Raw genomic sequence first — 22132 nt, forward strand, 5'->3', positions numbered from 1 at the left:
GTGAATTCAGCTCCTAGAGTTGTCATAGTACACAGCTGTACAGGGTGTATCTCGGTGGGTCAGACAAGACAGGGACTTCTCACGGCCTCCCTTACGTGAACTCACTGATCTTGTAGAAAAACTATCACTGCTACTGTGAGCTCTTTTATAATCCAATTATAAAAAGCGGTATTTCAACAGTGTGAGAGAAATACCATGAAAAGATTAAATTCTATTGCGATCAATGATGTGACGAAAAGGCTGACGTAATAACTGCAAGGCTCGATATGTTTGCAAGGTACAGAATATTTATGTATAGACCATCTGTCATCTGAACAACCACATGCATAAACGGCCTATGAGGCGACAAATGTATTGTTCAATACTGTGATCAAAATATCGATTCGTTTTCCCGAGGAACAGAATGACCTGTGCAGAATGACACACGTATAACGTACATTGATAAAATAGGTCAATCTTCACGCGTAGCTAATTGAGAAGAAAGGATGTACTCCGAAACGCTGTGGTCCTCATAATTAAGAAAAAAATATATTCCTCGCTCTTGGAATAGTGAATGAGTGAGTGAGTGAGTTTAGTTTTACGCCGCTTTCAGCAATATTCCAACAATATCACGGCGGGGGACACCAGAAATGGGCTACACACATTGTACCCATGTGGGGAATCGAACCCGGGTCGTCGGCGTGACGAGTGAACGCTTTAACCACTAGGCTACCCCTCCGCTCCACACTCTTGGAATAACAAAGGTGTGAAGTGAAATTGGACAGACCGTTACACGTATATAACGACATAGACGCACGTGTGTGCCCGATTGGTCTGATCAGAACTACTGCCGGTTTTATAGTACTATCCAACGAAGAAACAGTTTCACAAGGATACCTTACACAAACATGGGACAAGACGTCGGACCAGTCCGTGTTTCAGACCGTTAATACCCATTACCCTAGAGGGTAACAGCAAGTACCAGGTTTTAACACCGTTTGGTATGAAATATATTTAAGTACTCAAATAAAAATGACTCTTAACACAAGTACAATGTATTGTTTTAATCAACCTAATATGTACCAAGAATATACAAATAGGCAGGTATCTAAATGAAGCAATTGACCTGATACAGAAGGAATATCCCTAGTAACACAATACATGGAGATCCAAATATACAACTGATTAATTATGTAGAAAAATAAGGTGTTATGGAATGTGATTGTGAAACAAAAGTGAAATATTAGATAAGCTAAAACATAATACATTGCTTGTTGGTGTAAAATCAAACATCTGGCTATGTAGAGTTCACAAACCTACAAAGATGTGATCGCGACTCAGCGTCCGAATATTACACAAGCGGTGATAAACAGGCTCTAATAACAACTATATATATATATACTATAGGAGTTGTGTAACAAAGAAAACAATTGACAAAGCCTCTCGTTTGGTGAGTCATATTAACAACAACCAAAATAACATGTTAATAACCAGATGCAAAGAAATAACAAACAAATACAAAGAGGTACAATAACACATGAACATGTCGAGTATAGAAATATTTGCATATAACAGAATTAAGAAATTCTGACACACAAGAATAGTTCTGCATTAAGCCTGCACGTTGTTATTGTGATTGCTTGAGAACATTACCAAGGTGTTTTTTAAGCACGTATCAATTGACAGTGAAAATGAAATGTCACAAACGGTCAGATCTACAGGTAGACATAGGTCAAGTTGAAATGTCAGTGAAAAGAGTACAAACAAATATCTCGAAGGACAGGTTCGAATTACAAAGTTACCAGATGTGTTACAATATAACCAGTATTCCAGTGTGTCGGTTCAATGTCGGAGGTGAGGTGAAATGGGGGTTAACGTCGTACTTAAGAATATTTCCCTCATATGATGACGTGCATGCGTGTGTATGTGTGGCTGCTTGTACTAGCCCAGACTGACCAGTCCTTGTTGTACCCATTAATGCCGACGGCCAGGCAGGGACCAACATGCTCCATATTTTAACGTCTTTTGGTATGACATACGTTATATTTGGGATTACTCTTTCTTAGTAAAGTACATATTATGGTACTTGTTTGGGTTGAGTCCCATCCGGGATACGAACCCACACCCTCTGAGTCAGGCACCTAATCGCCAGCACACAAAGTCTGCCGCCCAACCTGCTCAGCCATCGCGACTTCCACAAACATGGAAGTCGGACAACTAGTAGTCGACACTTCGGACTTTGTGTACCCCTCTGATAAGTGTGAATTGGCACGGCTCCCACGGCCGAAAGCTATGATTACATAATGCCATTTAGAAAGTGGTCAAATGTAACATATGTTATATTTCTTAGAATCTGTACTTTACTAAGAAAGCGTAATCCCAAATATAACATATGTTACATTTGACCACTTTCTAAATGACATTGTGTAACCGTGTTTTAGTATGACGCGGCCGGGTATCGAACCCGCTCTCTGCTATACATTTTGGTATAACCCACTAGGACGATTATGGAGTGAATGAGTGAGTTAAGGTCACATCGGCAATATTTCAGCCATATTGTGACTGCACGGGCATTGAGCTGAAACAGAAGCATGAAATCCGGAAGCGCAAACAAATACATGTGACCTTGATGTTCATTAAATTACAGCTTAATCAAAATACGCAAACGACAAGACTGACTGACTGAGTTTAGTTTTACGCCGCTTTTAGCAATATTCCAGCAATATCACGGCGGAGGACACCACAAATGGGCTTAACACATTGTGCCCATGTGGGGAATCGAACCCGGGTCTTCAGCGTGACGAGCCAACGTTTTAACCACTAGGCTACCCCACCGCCCCTCAAACGACAAGAAGTAATAATACAGAAATTCCTGTCCTAATGAGAAGCTAATCATCGAACCATGTGTTCTGTTCTGTTTTAAAATAAGTTCAATCCAATATAGTCATCACTGATACTATAGTCTAGACATTCGCAGTGGTACACTCCCATTTGTCAGACGTGCCATTTGTCAGACGGCCGAATTATCAGAGAGACCAGTCAAGTGTGACCAGTGTAACTGCCTGGACTTAACCATTATTTAATGAGCTGCTCCAAACTGTGGACAGAGTAGGCAACTGTTCGCTCTCAAGTTCGTTAAGTGATACAGATTAACCAGATTATGATTTTGCTTGTAAGTTGCTTTTGATCAGTGTGACGGGTTGCATGTGTTGTAGTAACGAAATTTGGAGTAACTTGTTCAACTGTATTGGATACAGGAAGTGCGTGAGGCTCTGTACATATTCATCAATAGGTTTTAACTGAATTTGTTTTGCATTATTTCATTACTTAAATGGATTAAACTTCTCCAAAACATAAGTATAATCTCACATGTACCATATAACATGAACTCTAAAGTCAGTAAGATATCGCTGCAATGGCTGGTATACGCAGAGTTGAATTCATTGAGTCTCAGAGAGGAACCCCACAAGTATTTGTTAATGGCTTCACCTACTCTAAGAATAGAACCAGGGGCCAGACCACACACGGGAGATGTATCATCAAGACATGCCGAGGGAAATGTTCCACTGTTTGGGGCTTTCTGAACGATTTCTCGGACAACTGCCATCCGCCAAGAGATCCGAATCAAGTCCAGTTTGTTGGCAGTTTGCGGAAACGGTCCAGAGAAGAAGCTACAGTTTGTTAGCAGTTTGCGAAAACGGTTCAGAGAAGAATAATAATAAGAAGACAAGATCCTGATCTTTTATACTGATGAGCAGCTGATATGTCTTTTCGAAGCAGATACAATCTACATGGATGGTACCTTTTCCTGTTGCCCCAACCTTTGGAACCAGCTGTACACTGTACATACCCGCAGTGGATATACGACGTACCCACTTGTCTTCGCCCTGCTGCCCAACCGACAACCGACAACATACGCCAGGCTGTACACAGAGTCTGAGGGGAGACTGCTCCAGTTGAAAGAGTAGCTGACAAGTGGACAGAAGACATCTGTTCAATTCCTGGATGCTGTTGGACACCTATTGAAACTGGGCAGACTTGAACTCTACTCTAATATAATCAGGCTGATTTCATACTGATTTGCTTACTTGTACTGGATGGGTTCATTATTGTTATTGTCATTATTATTAAAAAGTCTTCCCTGATTTCTAACATTTCTGATTTCTTTTATTTGTTTTATGGGCCATTCCTATTTCATTAAGAGGTAACAGGCAGGGGATTAGCTGTGCAATCAACCAGATAGTTTGTTGTTTTTACCTGTCTGACAAATGGCACGTCTGATAAATGGGACGATACCTTCGCAGTCACGTTATGTAGGTTGCCATACTTGCCCGACCATATCATTGCCTGGACAGAAAGGTCACCTAACCTACCAGCATAACCTTTACCCCAACATTTGCTATGGAACAAGGAAACTATAACTTGCCTCCTGACTTTGTAATTTACTTTACAGACACATAGAGATTGTGTAGACAAACCTCCGCAATGGTTCCTCAGCAACTAGCACGCATTGAATTCGTTCAATATAATTTGGCCCTGATAAATATATTCGTACACATTGCCACATTTGCCTTAAACTCGCTTCACGCTCAGGATATACGCGTCAGTGTTGGTAGTGAGGATTTCCAAGTCCTTGACCTCATTGTGACATGAGCAGTTCATACAGTTCCATTTGATATGTACGTTTCGCAATCATGGAGGCTGTTTCGCCACAATGATTTCCTGCATTGATGTCAAGCTCATTCTTTAACAGAACATACTGCGCAATTTTCCCATTTCCTGTTTTGCAGGCAATGTGAAGCACGTTGTTTCCCCCATCGTCCACTTGTAATAGATCAGCGCCTTGACTCACAAGTAACCGAATCACTTCATTTTGGTTCCGCAACGCTGCCCATAACAGTGGCGTTCTTCCACGTTGCCCTCGACTGTTGATGTCCACAAAATTCTGTGACAGGATATGCTTCACCATACTTTCATGCCCTTCCATGCTAGCCATGTGTAGGATGTTGTTCTCCATGTTATCAAGTAGTGATGTATCAGCTCCCTTTCCCACAAGCAGGTCACACACGCCTCTGTGTCCACCACGTGCTGCGATCATCAGAGGTGTTGCCCCATCCTTCCCCCGACGGTTGATGTTAAAACCTCTCTGTGAGAGGATATACTCCACCATCTCTTTATGTCCTCCACGACACGCCGCATGGAGCACATTGTTGCCATCCTTATCTACGTGTGATATGCTACTTCCTTTCCCGACAAGTATGTCAAACACCTGTTTATGTCCTTGATCTGCTGCCTCCATCACTGCTGTACGTCCATATATGTCAATACTGTGGATGTCAATCTCGGCCTCGGCGAGGATCTTCTCTACGATTCCTGGGTGTCCTCCATTACAGGCATAATGAAGGATGTTGTCCCTATCATTATCCATTGATATATGGTCAGCTCCATTACCCAGCAGATAACCAAATATATTTTCCCGCCCATGCCATGCTGCCCACATCAAGGAAGTTCTTCCGTCGTTTCGCTTTCTGTTGATAAGTTCAGGTTGTTTTGAGACCACATATTTTACAATGTCAATATTTCCCCCGACACAGGCAGTGCTAAGAATGTGGTCACCATCCCCATCCGTTAGTGTCATATCAGCTCCTTCCTTGTGAAGATGTTCAAAGACGTCATTCTGCCCTCTCACTGCAGCCAACATCAATGGTGTCAGTCCATACAAACCTCGGGTGTTGACGTCTATTTCATACTCACTCATGACCTGTTTCACGGTATCGAGGTTCCCATCAATGACGGCCTTATGGAGCGGGGTGTCTTTAACTGGCCCTTGATGTAACCCTGTGTTGAAATTTGGATATTGTTCAATCTTTATATGAACAGCTGATAACATATCAGGTGATATTTTATCGATGTTACAAATGAAAGTAACTATGGGCTTAAGTTAATGCTCCTTCACACAATACTTCAATTTGATAGTGTAATGTCAACTTAATGTGTTGGGTAGGAAAGCACATGCACATTCTAGGCTGCGCCATTTTTATATTAGAATGTGATGAACAACAAATATGTCTGGAGACTTCACGACTAGGTGACGCAATTACATGACATTCCTTTCATGTCCTACTCTCAATAAAAACACATCTGTTTTCTTTGCACCTTTAACAAATAATCATAAGCTGTGATTATTTCGTTTTTTTCCATCTCACGTCTATGATATTTGTCAGGTATCCACGAGTCTTCAGTGTTCGCTGAGGAGAATAGTATGACATACAGTTAACTGTGATTGCATATGAACATTGCCATCAGCGTAACAATGTTTATGAATGTAGCGAGGGGCGGTGGGGTAGCCTAGTGGTTAAAGCGTTGGCTCGTCACGCCGAAGACCCGGGTTCGATTCCCCACATGGGCACATTGTGTTAAGCCCATTTCTGGTGTCCCCCGCCGTGATATTGCTGGAATATTGCTAAAAGCGGCGTAAAACCAAACTCAGTCAGTCAGTATGAATGTAGCGTCACTCTGGCGATGATCAAGGACAGGTGAAAACTATACTGAGTCAAAAAACAAACTTCACAAAATGTAATTTGAAAAATAATGAATAATTTTTCTCTGATGATACATCTATGTATCCGAAATGGGATCTTTCGACTCTAGAAAAACGTTAGCAAAACCCACTCAAACCCATCAATTCGTCGTGCAAATGACGTTAGTGTCAAATCAGGTTTTGCACGTGCAGACGATCACGTGATATTGCATCGAAGTTTTCTTCATATGCACGTGTTTGCACTGGCCTCAAGAATTGAAAAACACACTTTTAAACCACAGTTCTAACGGTACTTGAAATGCCACGATTGTCAAATGTGCAACGTGAACGTGCCGTTGGCATGTTGCAAGCGGGAAGATCAGTTATTGACGTCGCAAGGGCAATGGGATGCAGCCGTCGTACTGTGTATGACTTGCGAGGTCGTCTACAACAAACTGGCACCACTTCTGATCGCCCAAGGTCGGGTCGTCCACGTGTGACGTCATGAGCAGAAGACCGTCAAATCGTCCTACGTCACCTACGTGACAGATTTCTGCCGGCTACACGAACCAGGACTGAGATGTTTAGAGGTCGACTGTCCTCACAGACCAATCGAAATCGTTTGCGGGCCGCCAATCTCCATTCTCGACGTCCATATCGTGGGCCAATATTGACTCCGTTTCATCAACGTCAACGTCTGCTGTGGGCCCAACGTCATCTCCGATGGACCCAGAGAGACTGGAATCGAGTCGTCTTTAGCGATGAATCTAGGTTTACCCTCAGATTCGCGGACGGCAGGCATAGAGTCTGGAGACGACGTCTTGAACGGTATGCCCATTGTTGTGTACAGGAAGTCGACAGATTCGGGGGCGGAAGTTGCATGGTGTGGGGTGCTTTCTGTGGGAACAACCGTTCCAGACTTCTGGTCATCCGTGGAAACCTCACAGCTGCTGCTTAATGCGACCAGGTGCTCACCCCTGAAATCGTTTCTTTCATGGCGGCTCATGGCCCAGGTCTACAGTTCCAGCATGATAATGCTCAGCCGCATACCGCGATGTTGACACGAAATTCCCTTCAAAACGCTGGAATCAACGTCATGGACTGGCCATCGAGGTCCCCTGACCTTAATCCAATAGAGCACGTTTGGGATGCACTTGGGAGAAGGCTTCGTGGTCTTAGGAACCAACCTCAGAATTTGCAGGAACTTGGCCCTGCCTTGCAAGAGCAATGGCGCAGAATCCCCAACCACGTGTTCACAAGCATCAGGCAGTCGATGAGGAGACGGTGTTTGGCAGTGGTTAATGCGCGGGGCGGCCATACACGATATTGAACTGAGAAATTTCGCATTTTTATTCTTGTGACATGACATTCTGTATACCCCTGTTTTTGAACGGCGGTGTAGCCTAATGGAACTGATTATGGCACTATCAGTGTATCGAGTACATCACACAGATCTCAGCAATGAAATAATAACAATTTAACCGTCTTACCATCTCTTGTTCTTTTATAGTGCCCTGCAGAAGGAATGTGAAGTTTCTTTTTTGACTCAGTATATATTGAGGTGGAGGTCGGAGTAGGGGGATGGCAGGTGTCAATCGTTGAATCTGTCATGAGGTTAGGGGGTGGGATGTCACGAGTGACATCTATACATGCGACACATTTTCCGTAATCACGTCTTTTCTGTTAATTACTATTTCTCATCCTTCACAAATTCATTCTTAATTTAACATTTTTAATTTCCAAACTTCAGTCCAGAAAGACTCCAAATCCGCCAAAGGCGACCACACCAAAGCCAACCCTGACCATGCCATCCTTTGGGACAACATCCCCATCCTAGAAACCAACCAATCAGACTACAAGATTAGGAAACTTCTTGAAGCCATAAATCCAACGTTTAAACCCCACCACGAACCGGGATCAAGGTTATTTTATCTCCTCAGCCTATCACCACCTAATTAAAGATCACCAATAATCCAGCCATACCTCGTTCAAATGGCTTCTGTGCTCCCTTTTTGTGTATTGTAATGACAACCAATTAATGTGTACACCAACCTACTCTCTTCAACTCATGATTACCATCTCAGTGTACATCAACTCATCTATTGTATAAACCAATTCTCCATATTGTTTTAATCACTAGCACTTCGTACATGAACCTACTCTGCTCAAATCACTAATTAGCAATCCAATGAATATCAACCTTGTCAATTGTATACACACAATATGCAGCTATGTATATATTCTCCATATTACAACTGTTTGTATCACTTGCTTGATAACGGTGTTAGTACCTACACCGAAACGTCGCACTCATTGCAATAAAGGAGCTGACTATCCATAGAACTTGGTTTTCCTTCATCAGCTTCAAAAATGCCTCTCAAAGAAAATACATTTTTAGATATTGTTCTGGTCTCGTTACATATACTAGGCACATACACAAACTGTGTATACAAAAATTTAAAATCTAAATTTATCAAACCTGTGTAGACACATAAAGATTTAAACTCAGAGATTAGTGACATGTATCCAACATGCATGCACGTACCAAGTTCCTTGACGTCAGTGTGTTCGTCCTTGAGACGTGCAATACGTTTTAGCACGTGCATTCCGGGAAAGAGAAACAGAGCAAATGAATGCCACACAATACTGTCACTTTGGAAAGCTCAACCCTTGCCCTTGCGATCGTTCAAAAAGTTAAGCAGCTATTGAAACGCATAGCATGCCAGGGCTCACGTCTGCACAACGTCATGAGGCCATTGGGATGGTCCATGGGGGAATGTCTCAACGACAAGTGGCTGCACATTTCCACTGTCACCGGAACACCATTTCTGCACTGGTGAGACGCTACCAGAACACAAATGACGTCATCGATTGGCCACGTTCTGGACGTCCACGTATAACAACGCCAAGACAGGACAGATGGATAAGGGTGACCCATCTTCGTCACATGTTTTAGACTGCAGTGATGACTGCCCGAACCATCCCAGGACTTCGCCGTATCCACCCCAACACAGTTCGACAACGTTTACGTCATCACGGGATCAAACCACGACGTCCCGCCATACGGCCTATCCTGACACAACGTCATCGACAGGCTCGCCGAATGTGGTGCCGAAATCATGTCCGCAGACCCTTGTTTTGGTGGAGAAATGTTGTTTTTACAGATGAGTCCAGGTTTAACATTTCCCATAGTGATGGACGTGAACGTGCCTATAGACGCGTTGGAGAACGTTATGCACAGGCCTGTGTCTTGGAGAGGAATCGCTTTGGTGATGGTTCCGTGATGATTTGGGGTGGAATAACAGCACGCCAAGGAACTCCTTTGGTGATTGTTCAGGGCAACTTAACTGGTGTGGGCTACAGGGATCAGATTCTTCGACCTGTTGCAGTTCCTTTTCTGCAACGTCATGGCCCTGGGTTAACATTCCAACAATGCCCGCCCTCATACGGCAAGGGTTGCTATGGATTTCTTGCAACACCACAACGTTGACTTACTGCCTTGGCCTGCAAATTCACCGGATCTTTCCCCGATAGAGCATGTTTGGGACGATATGGATCGACGTCTACGCCGTCTTCCTCATCCGCCAGATAACGTCCTTGACCTTGCAACAGAACTTGAGAGAATCTGGCGTGACATCCCACAAGCCTTTCTTGCACGTTTGATAGGCTCTATGCGTCGTCGATGCACTGCAGTTCTCAATGCCGATGGTGGACATACCCGTTATTGAGCTTGTGACATGGTCGTGTGACCCCTGTCCTGCTTGTGGACTCGTGACGTCATTGTGATTGACTTTTCAATTGAAATTCTCCTGACTTGTTATGGTCTCATGATCCCTCCATTAAAGTTTATTTGTACCTTTGACATTGTTATCGTACTTATCGACTGGGATAATATTTTGACAATGCACAGTTTCTTTATGTGGCTAGTATATTTCTCCGAACCGGTTTGCCTTTCCACTGAACGTTACCCACCGTTCTATGACGACATTACATAACAAACGGGATTGCCAACTGAAGAAGGAATATTTTTCAAACTCTCGATCAATGACTTGGTAAATTTCAACATTTGTCCCTAACCAACTGGTTTTATGACGGTACCAAAAGTGCGTTTAAACAACATTATCTTTAAATTAACATTGTGTCTACATCATTACCACTTTCTGGTGAACTTGCCGCTTTGAACTCATAAGTTTGTCTCCAAGAACGCTTCATGCCCGCTTTAAAGTCAGTATTAAAACTTACGCTACTGACAACAACGGAAGTGAAGACATTTGAAATGAATAATTGAACAAACCATGCTTGTCGTAAGACGACTAACAGGATCAGGTGGTCAGTCTCACAGACTTGGTTCACACTTGCAATCGTATCACAATATCGTAGGTCGACTCAATAAGTTACAGACTGCCGCCACATAGCTGGAATAGTGCTATGTTCGGCATTAAACAACAAACAACACTTCATAAATCAAAGAGCATTTGTAAGTGAGTTCTGTTCTTACCTCTCATCAGTGGATCCCTCACTGCATCTGAGAAGACATAATATAGGATAACATGTGACTCTGAATGATTTGTTTTTACCTTAATTTCTTTTTTGCGTGACAGGTACACATTATATTCAAAACTGCTAATATTATGCTCCATGCTTGTCAAAGTGGATACAAAATGTAAATAATATATATACGATCACAGATTGTTTACTATTTGTAACAAACAGGAGAACTATGAAATGGGCTGTAAATCTCATGGCACGCAATGGCATACTTTGATGAATTGATGAGATGAATCCACAACTCAACGATTTTTCTTCCGGAGGACTGAAGCCTACGATTTATTTAGATTTGAAAACAACTATGTCTACTACAAATGATGACCCAAACATAAACTACATTATACTGAGAGTCGGATGGACACTGTCACGTTTCGAGTTAAAATTAAATACAAATGACACAACCCTTTCCACTTTCTTAAGAAGTGTATGCTAAAATCAGAGTCGATTGTACAATTGTGACTATATCATGAGTATTATAGTACAGAGCAGAAAACTGCGACATTTCACAGAAGTAAGAAATTATGTGTTTATGAATTACTATGAAATAGTGATGATACCAGGGGTTCGCGAAATGTTGGGCGTATCTTGCCCCTACGGTGGCACCCATCAATAAAACAATACGTTTACCTAAAATAGTTGGTGTTACATGGTCGAATACATCTGATTTTTGCAATCATGACGACTGTTTCGCCACGATGGTTTCGTGCGTTGATGTCAAGCCTATATTGTGACAGAACGCACCGCACAATTTCCTCATTTCCTGTTTCACATGCTACATGAAGGATGTTGTTTCCGTCATCAACTACTTGTAATAGATCAGGGCATTCACTCACCAGTAACCGAATCACTGTACTGTGTTTCCGAAATGCTGCCCACAACAGTGGCGTTCTCCCTTATTGCCCGCGTGTGTTGATGTCCACCAAATGCTGTGACAGGATATGTTCCACCATCTCTACAAGTCCTTCCATGCAAGCCAAGTGTAGGATGTTGTTCTCCATGTTATCAAGTAGTGATGCATCAGCTGCCTTTCTCAGGAGCAGGTCAAACACGCTTCTGTGTCCACCACGTGCTGCGATCATCAGAGGTGTTGCCCCATCCTCCCCATTACAGTTTATGAGAAAACCTCCCTGTGAGAGGATACGCTCCACCATACCCGTAAGTCCTCCCATGCAGGCCAAGTGTAGGATGTTGTTCCCCTTGTTATTAAGTAGTGATGCATCAGCTCTCTTTCCAACAAGCAGGTCAAACACGCCCCTGTGTCCACCACGTGCTGTGATCATCAGAGGTGTTGCCCCATCCCCTCCCCTACAGTTGATGTTAAAAACTCCCTGTGACAGGACATTCTGCACCATCTCTACATGTCCTCCACGACACGCGGCATGGAGTATATTGTTACCATCCTTATCTTGTGATATGCCACAATCTTTCCCGACAAGTATGTCAAACACCTGTTTATGTCCTTTCTCTACTGCCAGCATATCTGTTTCTACTGTTGATGTCAATCTCAGTCTCATCGAGGACCTTCTCAACCATTCCTGTGTGTCCTCCATGACATGCATAATGAAGGATGCTGTGCCCAACATTATCCATTATCCAGCCCCTTTATCCAGCAGATATTCGAACATGGTTTCCTTCCCGTGCGAAGTTGCCCACATCAAGGGGGTTCTTCCGTCGTTCCTCTTTTTGTTGATAAGATAATGTTGTTCCGACACCACATCTTTTACAATGTCCATATTGCCCCCGAGACAGGCAATGCTTAGAATGTGGTCACCATTACAATCCATCAATGCCATATTTGGTCTTTGCCAAAGAAGATATTTAAAGATGTGATGATGTCCTGACATTGCTGCCAACATCAATGGTGTGAGTCCATACAAACCGCGGCTATTGACGTCTATTTCCTCATCATGCACGAGCTGTTTCACGACATCCAGACTCCCATTAACGGTGGCTTTGTGGAGCGGGGTCTCCATAACTGTCCCTTGATATAACCCTGTGTTGAAATTTGCATATTGTGCAATTTTATATGAATAGCTGATAATCCGTTTGAAACAGCTGAACTGATATTAATAATCTTGAAAGAAAAATTGACCACGGGCTTATGTTTATGCTCTTTAAAACAATACGTCTGCAATATCGTAGAGTGTAAAGTTCATGTTTCGGAAAGGGAAGCCTATGCACTTACTATGCGTGTATCAGTTTTTATAAGAATGTGATGAACAACAGAACTATGGAGACTTCCCCACTAGGGGACGCAATTACATGACGTTTCTTTCATGTTCAACCCTCAATGAAAAAGTCTTTGTTTTCTTTTGCGCCCTGAACAAATTACCATTAGCTGTGTTTGTGTGGCATCTTTCATCTTACCTCTATGTTCCTTGTCATGTCCTGACATACAGCTAATCAAATCAAATGTTCATTGTATGAAAGGCCATAGGCCCATATACATGAAGTGTTCATGGTACTATATAGGATCTATTAAACAAAAGATTCACATTTAATTTCTACTCTTGAATGCATATTTGAAATATAACATTACAGATTTTGAATCTTGATAGTTTGTAGTTGCCATAAGGCGAAGAAATTGTTGTACTGAAGGGCGATTTAAATATTTAATTGGTATGTATTTCTTTCGAATTTTCTTTAAGGATCTTCAACGTTGTTTTAATTACAATGTGTACACACCCTTTAATGCTTTGCAGTTATATTATGTCTCCCGGTATCAATATTTAACCGTGTACATCCAACTCGAGCACGAGCAAAGTCGGTTGCAAATGTACTCAAGGTCAAATCTATTACATATTTCTCTGCTTCAAGATTAATCTTTAAACTTGCATAACATTCATATCTGGAGTTAGATGCTAATATATTTGTCCTTTCTTGGAAGTACATATCTTTTACTCTGGTTTGGAAACTGCTGAGAAAAATAGTTATACATCTAACGTCTTGCTAGACTGAAGCATAACCAAGACCTGAACTAAATAAGATATGTCTTGTAACATTACTTGCCCATTTCGTACGCCTTACGTGGAAGTCGACCAGGTGGCATGTGAAGTAGTTTTAGCCAATATTTAATGCACCTCACTGGACTGTCTATAAACAATGGGTAACGACCCAAGAGCCATCACTTTAGGAGTGTTAATGCCTGTACCAAGATAGTGTTTACATGCACGAAACTGGACCCTCTCTACCACCTTTAGTCCTTGATGTCCCCATATTTTGCTCCGTAAAGAAGGATGGGTGTAATTTTTTATTCCAATATTTTGAAACATGTTCTGAGTGGGACTTTTCCATATGTCCAAACTTATTTTAAAACATTCATAAGTGCCCTTTTCTCGTTTAACGGCAAACGGGATACTTCCTTGTTAAATTTAATGATGGAGTCATCAGTAGCCCAAGGTATTCTGAGACAACTTCTACAATTTCATGGCGTTAATACCATTTTTCACATTGTTTAAGATTTCCACCCTAACGAAAAAAAAGGTTTTTGTTTTTGAAATGTTGAACAGTAGTCATCTTGAATATCCAGTTGCTCTTGTAGCCCACTAACTCTATCAGACATGAATATAACATCATTGGCAAACATCAGTAGAAACAGTTCATGTAAATCAGGATATAATTGTACTCCCCTATGACAAGTATAATGCATATCGGCAGCCACCTCATTAGTAAAAAGAGTAAATAGAATTGGGCTTAATATACAGCCCTGTTATAGTCCAACAGGACAATGAAAACACTCGGTATAACCAGCGTTACACCGTACGCATGCTATTACAGACGAATACATAGACTGAATCACAGTCAACATTTTAACTGGTAGACCACATTTTTGGAGGACATACATGAGTTTATTTCCATCTGTAGAGTGAAATGTTTTTCTGAAAGTCTACAAAGGCAACATAGAATCGACCTCTCCGTTTACTTAAATATTTCTGTATACAAGCTGTTAGTGTGAACAAGTTGTCCGTTATTGCGTATCCAGGCCTAAAGCCTGCTTGTTCTTCACATATCCTATTATTAATTTCTGCCCATTTTTTTAATCTGCGGTTAATTTTTGTTGAAAATATCTTTCTGAATATACTATTTACCCCTGTATTTATTAGGATCATCTCGAGGGCCATTTTTGTAGATAGGTACCATGGTACCTTTGCTCCGGGAGGAGGGAAATTCGCCTGTGGAATATATTCTTTTAAATAAAACTTCCAGGTGAGGGCATAGTTAGGTCAAATGATGATTTGAACATTTCCGGTAATAACATATCTAAACCCGATGATTTCCCACCCTTTACTAATTTTATACCATTCAGTATCTCTAATGTTTTTCAATCGTTTACTCCAGCTCATGATGAGTTTCTGTTTGTGTGAGGGAGTGACTTAATATTTAACGTCACATCGGTAATATCCCAGCCATATCGTGACGAAAACAATTTATACAATAAAAGTGAAAATATTTTGAAGATTAAAACCTGTCGACGATGGACAGTAAAAATACTAGATAATCACAGATACAGTATAAAACTAGTGAACAAAGCTCAAACATTCCAATTACAGAAGACAATTCAATATAAAACACAGGCTATAGATCGCTACGAACTGAAGGTAGATCACCAAACTAGGAACCATGGGGACCATTACTTTTGCTACCTGCATGGAAACTAGCTGGATTTACACCATCCCTTCAGCCGCTGGCGACTGTAGGATAGTTTAGCCGAAATTTAAAAGAACGAAACTACTACGTTTAACAACTTTGTACGAGAAAATCTTTCTTTGAAAGTTTTTGGACCTACGTACCCTCTCAGGAGGACAATAATTTCTGTTTGATCGTGAGCATCATCAACACTAATTGAATGTAAAAACTCATCTTTGTTCAAAGATGGAACTTGAAACAGATCCTTAAAATATCCGTACCAAATAGCTGTACTAATATCTATTTGGACTGACTGACAGTATGGTTTTACGCCGTTTTTAACAATATTCCAGCAATATCACGGCGGGGGACACCAGAAATGGGCTTCACAAATTGTACCCACGTGGGGAATCGAATCCGGGCCGTTGGCGTGACGAGCGAACACTTTAACCACTATGCTACCCCACCGCACCCTATTTATTTGAAAAGGTTTATTGTAACCCATGTTTTTAACGTGCTTCCAAAACGATTTACTGTTATGAAGCGATCCCTCTAGGATATTTAACAGTTCTTTTTTTAATGAAGTACACTTACGTCAAGTGGTTGGCTTATATCTATTGTTAAGTAAGACTCGAGGTAAGAAAACACCGAGGCGAAGTTGCCAGGACATATACTTTTATTCCTCTCGCATGAGTGAATCTAGACACAACCACGCCGGCCGGCACATGGTTCTTCACTGCCCTCGCTTACACCCTTGCGCATGCGCATGCCTCTCACGCAAAGCTACTTCCTTCCTCTCCAGTGCTCCAGCCACCCATACGTACACATACGTTAACACACTCCCAATATTCTATATTTGTTATGAAACTGGAATACATATATACATACACATTTATAAAAGTTCAACCAAATTATTGATATTTTTGTTTGTTGTTGTTGTCCTAAAGAAAAACATTAACAGTCCTGGCAATTATATAGTGACACAGAACAATATCAACAGTCCTGGCAATGATACAGTGATCAGATGCAATTCATCAGGAAAACTTCAGATGTTAACAAATGTCTGATTACTTCTTTTTCAGTCACATATATGACATGCTCCCAGATCGAAGACACTCAAGGAGCTGAGCGGCACTTGCTCCCTTCTTCGTCATACAGTCCGACAATTGTTGATTTGTATCCACCCAGTGAACATTGGATATCACATTCTGCTGCAACATTTGCTTGATGCTAGCGATGTCAACCCGTAAACGTTTCTCGTTTACAAGTTTTGTTGAATGTATGTTTTCAAACAGTGATTTGTTGTCTGTAAAACAGTCAATAGGGATCACGTTAGTGTTTCTCCTAAGCAGAACTTCGCTGAGAAGATGTCCAAGGTAGCAGGCAGTATCTAGCCCATCTACCATGGATAATGTCTCGGCTGCCAGCGTACTTCTCACTACCCTGTGTATCTTGTTGGCTTTCCAGGCAAGCGGAGAACTTTGACATCGTTCATCTGTCAGCAGAATGATAAATCCACAAGCACTTGAAACTCCATCATTCAGATTGGCATACGAGGCATCACAGAATAACTTGATTCTCAAATCTAAACTTTCAAACTTTGGAAAATAAAGAGGAAAGTTTTCATATTTTAATTTTCTTAATGCCTTATTAGCCCTGAGAATGTCCAAGACTCGAGGATGCTTCATCGCTGTGCTTAGCTCAAGAACATCAAAACAGATATCAGGCCTAGTCTGGTTTCCTACCCAACTTAGCTGTCCGATCAAACTTTGACAGATGAAACACAGGCCACAGCATATTATACACGGGGACGTGCATATGGACCGCGTCGTAACAGGAACGGTCGGCGTGGGAGGAGAGCTTATTATCCTCCACAGTTGGGTTTGTCTTCCCAAAATACTAGACAAAGGGGTAGAGGACATAGAATTCTTAATCCAATGGGAGACGATGGTCCTCAAAGGTGTGTGATATGTGAATCAATTTACCATTTTGCAAGAGATTGTCCAGATTCCTATGAAAACATGAAGGCTAATGAAGAGGCTGTACTTTATACAGGGAACAAACAAACTGAAATGCAAGTATTGATGTGTGAAGCCATGAATGCTGCAGTTTTGGATAGTGGCTGTACATCAACAGTTGCAGGTGAGATTTGGTTGGATGACTTTGTAAATAGTTTAGACAAGGATCAACTCAAGAAAGTGATTGTTTGTGAAAGTGATACAATTTTCAAATTCGGCGGGGGAGAGAAATTGAAATCAATCAAGAAAGTTACCTTCCCATGTAAAATCGCAGGACAGAACTGTTCGATAACAACTGATGTTGTGAGCAGTGACATTCCCCTTTTACTTGGAAAACCAGCCATGAAAGAGGCCCGTGTTGTACTGGACCTTGAGAATGATAGGGCAAATATTTTAGGACAAGAAATAGAATTGCAGTGTACCTCTTCAGGACATTATTGTGTTTCGCTAACTGACAATACCACATCAGTAGCAGTGTCGGAGGTCTTCTTCAATGTATCAGAAAAGTCAGAACAAGAAAAGAAGAAGATTGTAACCAAGCTCCACAAACAGTTTGGACATCCATCAAGCCACAGATTAACACTTCTTTTACAAGATGCAGGCTGTTATGAAGAAAGCATGAATAATCTCGTGGAGGATGTAACTGCTACCTGTGATGTCTGCAAGAAATTTAAGAAAACTCTTCCTAAACCTGTTGTTTCCTTGCCATTGGCGACTAGATTCAATGAAGTAGTTGCACTTGACCTGAAGGAGTGGAAAGCTGGGATATACTTTCTACATATGGTGGATCTTGCTACTCGATTTAGTTTGGCAACAGTTATCTACAACAAATTGCCAGAGACAATTGTGAATAAAATCCTTGGTCTGTGGATTGGCAGTGGTTTTGGTGTTCCAGGAAAAATTTTGACGGACAATGGTGGTGAGTTTGCTAATGATATTGTGAGAGACATGGCGGAAAATCTAAACATTCAAGTTTGTACAACAGCAGCTCAGAGCCCTTGGCAAAATGGAACTTGCGAAAGGAATCATGCCATCCTTGATGACTGTGTACAGAAGATGTTAGCTGACAATCCAAGACTTGATCTCGAGACTGCAATTGTATGGGCCACCAATGCAAAGAACTCCCTTCAAATGGTTCATGGATACAGTCCCTACCAGCTCGTCTTTGGATGCAATCCCAATTTGCCATCAGTACTCATTGACCGCCCCCCTGCATTAGAAGGGAAAACTGTGAGTGAGATATTTGCCAAACATCTGAATTGTATACACAGTAGTCGAAAAGCTTTTGTTGAGGCTGAATCATCAGAGAGAATAAGACGTGCTTTGAGACATCAAGTGAGGGCATCAGGTGTTCCCTTTCAACCAGGAGAAACTGTATATTATCAACGCAACGGAACATGGCGAGGACCTGGAAAGGTGATAGGACAAGACGGAAAAATAGTGTTTGTCAGACATGGCAGTGTGTACGTCAGAATCCATCCATGCAGACTTAACAGAGTGGGTGAAGAGTTTCTTAACCCTGAAGTGGAAAATACAAGTACCATTGAGGAAGGAAATGGATGTATAGAAACCATAGTAGAAAGACAAAATACAGAACAACTCTTTGAAGATGACAGTCAAGAAAACACATCACAAACAATTGATCACTCAAGGACAGTGTCTCAGTCTGCCTTACCGAAACCACATACGGAAATAAGATACCTACCTGTGGGTGGTGACATGTGGGTTTCTGCTACCGTGATCAGTAGAGGGGGCAAGGTGCATGGAAGTAACAAAGCTTGGTTTAATATCAAGGACAGTGATAGTGAAGAAATCAAATCACTTAATTTTGAGACAGGAGTAACATCATGGGAATTAGTTCAAGCTTCACCACAGGATAACAGTGACTTAGTCGAAGAAAAGACTGGTGATAATCATGTTTTTCTTGCCTCTTCTAATAGCATTGATGATGCTAAACAAGCAGAATTAGACAACTGGAAAAACTTTAATGTCTATGAGGAGGTTACTGACCATGGACAGCCTCAAATGTCTACCAGATGGGTGTTGACTGAAAAACAACAGGATGGAAAGCTGATAAATAAAGCCAGGCTAGTTGTTCGCGGTTTCGAAGAAATGGCAGATATACAAAGTGATTCACCGACTGCAGGTAAAGATACTCTTAAAATTCTGTTGTCTCTGTCATCAGCTTTTGGATGGGAATTAAACACCATAGATATTAAGGCAGCATTCTTACAAGGACATAACATAGATCGTGATGTATACCTCAAGCCACCTGTTGAAGCTGATACTGATGGAAAATTATGGAAACTAAGGAAATGTGTGTATGGTCTCAATGATGCATCAAGAAAATGGTATTTCAGTGTTAGGGAAGAGTTGTTGAAAGCAGGATGTTTGCAATCTACAATAGACCCATCTCTATTTTACTGGTATCGTGACAAGTTAGAAGGTCTTTTCCTGATGCATGTAGATGATTTCATTTGGTCCGGAGCACTCCCATTTGAAAGAATTGTCATTGATAAGATTAGATCTTCGTTCAAGATTGGAAAGGAGGGGAGAATGATGTTTAAATACATTGGAATGGAAATCAAACAGACGAAAGGAATTATCCTTGATCAGTGGTTCTATATCAGCGGAATACAGTCGATACCTTTATCAACAAGTCGTTCGGCACAAAAAGATGATGATCTCAACAAAGAAGAAGTAGGTCATCTGAGAAGTTTGATCGGACAGCTAAGTTGGGTAGGAAACCAGACTAGGCATGATATCTGTCAAATACACTGGTTCCACTTTAATGGTGGGACAAGAAAAATTTGTGTTTGGCATTGACTGCTTCCCAAAGAATTTTCTTAAAGATAATGACATCTGTTTGAAGAGAGTTGATGCTTCATTGTAATCAACACCTGTGAGAACCAACTGTCGATCTTTGTGTTCTAACCCTGACCCGTCAAGCAGACGGAAAGCTAGCACTGATTCTGGAAGTATCATATTAAACTTCTTAGTTTTGTTATAAAGTTTTTCAAATTCTGAAACATACGTTTCCATACTCATATTTTGTGTTCTTTTAAATTTATCAAAGTCACCATATACCTCATACGCTGCCGTGATTTCATCCTTCTTGTAGATTCCATCCATAAACGCAAGAAGTAATTTCGCCCCATCCTTGTCACCAAGTTTCGCCGCTCCCAGTTCATTAAACACTTTGTCCCGAATGTTATCTGTTTCTGGCAGTGAAAGAGCTATTGCCGCACCCTGTTTATCTTCTGCCAAATCTGTGACTGCTTGCCACACCTTCACTTCTTCCACCCATCGACTGTAAGGCTTGTCGTCGAGAAACGCTGGGGGAATTCTGTAATTTTCAGGCGCCATTTTCTTTTCGGTAGACACTTCGCTTCGCTAATTCTTCGCTTCGCTATTTCACTGTAGTTGCCCTGTCACTGGCCTGGGAACTATTAACCACGCTCTGCTACCATGTTAAGTAAGACTCGTGGTAAGAAAACACCGAGGCGAAGTTGCCAGGACATATACTTTTATTCCTCTCGCATGAGTGAATCTAGACACAACCACGCCGGCCGGCACATGGTTCTTCACTGCCCTCGCTTACACCCTTGCGCATGCGCATGCCTCTCACGCAAAGCTACTTCCTTCCTCTCCAGTGCTCCAGCCACCCATACGTACACATACGTTAACATCTATTACGAAGCTGCCTCAATGACACTTGACCCTTACAGCTCCTGTACCGTCTAAGTGCTCGCCCGGCCTCTAGCTTACTATAGTGATATTCTGCATCATACCATTTGCCTGTGAAGAGTCTCTTAATTGTCCTAGCATTTCGCTTAAATATAGAGGCAGTATGTAGCAAGGCACGTGAAACTATAGCAACAGAAGTATCAATACTGCTATATAACAAGTCAGTGGCACGGCTCAGCTCTTGCTTACAACAATCCGTTAGCTATCTATTACAGAATGTATATTCCCCAACGTTACTATCATCACCACAGCGAGCATTTATAATATGGATATCTGATGAAATACATAAGCCAATGTGGGTTTGATCAAATCTTTTTTACAACAGTATCTTTTGAGCTACATGGAAGATCGAAAGGATCTTCATTTTCACCAGCAACGTCATCACGCGAGTAATCAGACACCTTACCAGTTCGCACATTTAAGTCTCTTCCTATTACAATACAAGGATTGTTCTACAGTTTGGCAATAAATCTAGAATAATAGTTCCTAGAAGATTTATGCCATTTCTGTCTGGTTGTTTGTCATAAAATGTCGAAAACTGGGGAGGTATATATACACACGCGTACAATATATCGGCATTTAAGTAGGATAATGATTTATCAAGCTTTAAACATACACCTAGAGCGCATGTATACAGTTGGGTAATAAGATGACTTATTGTTTTCCTCACTAACACTGTCACAGCACCCGAACT

The 22132-nt window shown here is 41.5% G+C and overlaps 1 protein-coding gene and 1 long non-coding RNA gene across 5 annotated transcripts in view; one reads left to right on the forward strand and one right to left on the reverse strand.

Annotated features, from left to right (window-relative positions):
* Nucleotides 1-4088: 4088 nt before the first annotated feature.
* LOC124255582 (ankyrin repeat domain-containing protein 50-like) overlaps nt 4089-22132 on the reverse strand; it is a 156541-nt gene continuing 138497 nt past the window's right edge. For 2 of the 4 annotated variants that reach the window (XM_046689499.1, XM_046689498.1), the window contains one exon: nt 4089-5817. In XM_046689499.1, coding sequence (XP_046545455.1) covers nt 4619-5817 — 1199 coding nt within the window. In that variant the 3' untranslated portion in view covers nt 4089-4618. Of the gene's footprint in view, nt 5818-6185; nt 6228-10997; nt 11546-22132 lie in introns of those variants that run through there. The other 2 variants (XM_046689501.1, XM_046689504.1) reach the window with 2 other exon arrangements.
* LOC124255641 lies at nt 16341-17307 on the forward strand. Its single transcript, XR_006892716.1, has 2 exons — nt 16341-16919; nt 17141-17307. It is a non-coding gene; the product is annotated as an uncharacterized LOC124255641 (long non-coding RNA).

The sequence above is a fragment of the Haliotis rubra genome, unplaced genomic scaffold (assembly GCF_003918875.1).
Source record: "Haliotis rubra isolate DU_JTF1 unplaced genomic scaffold, ASM391887v1 Scf1156, whole genome shotgun sequence".
NCBI lineage: Eukaryota > Metazoa > Mollusca > Gastropoda > Lepetellida > Haliotidae > Haliotis > Haliotis rubra.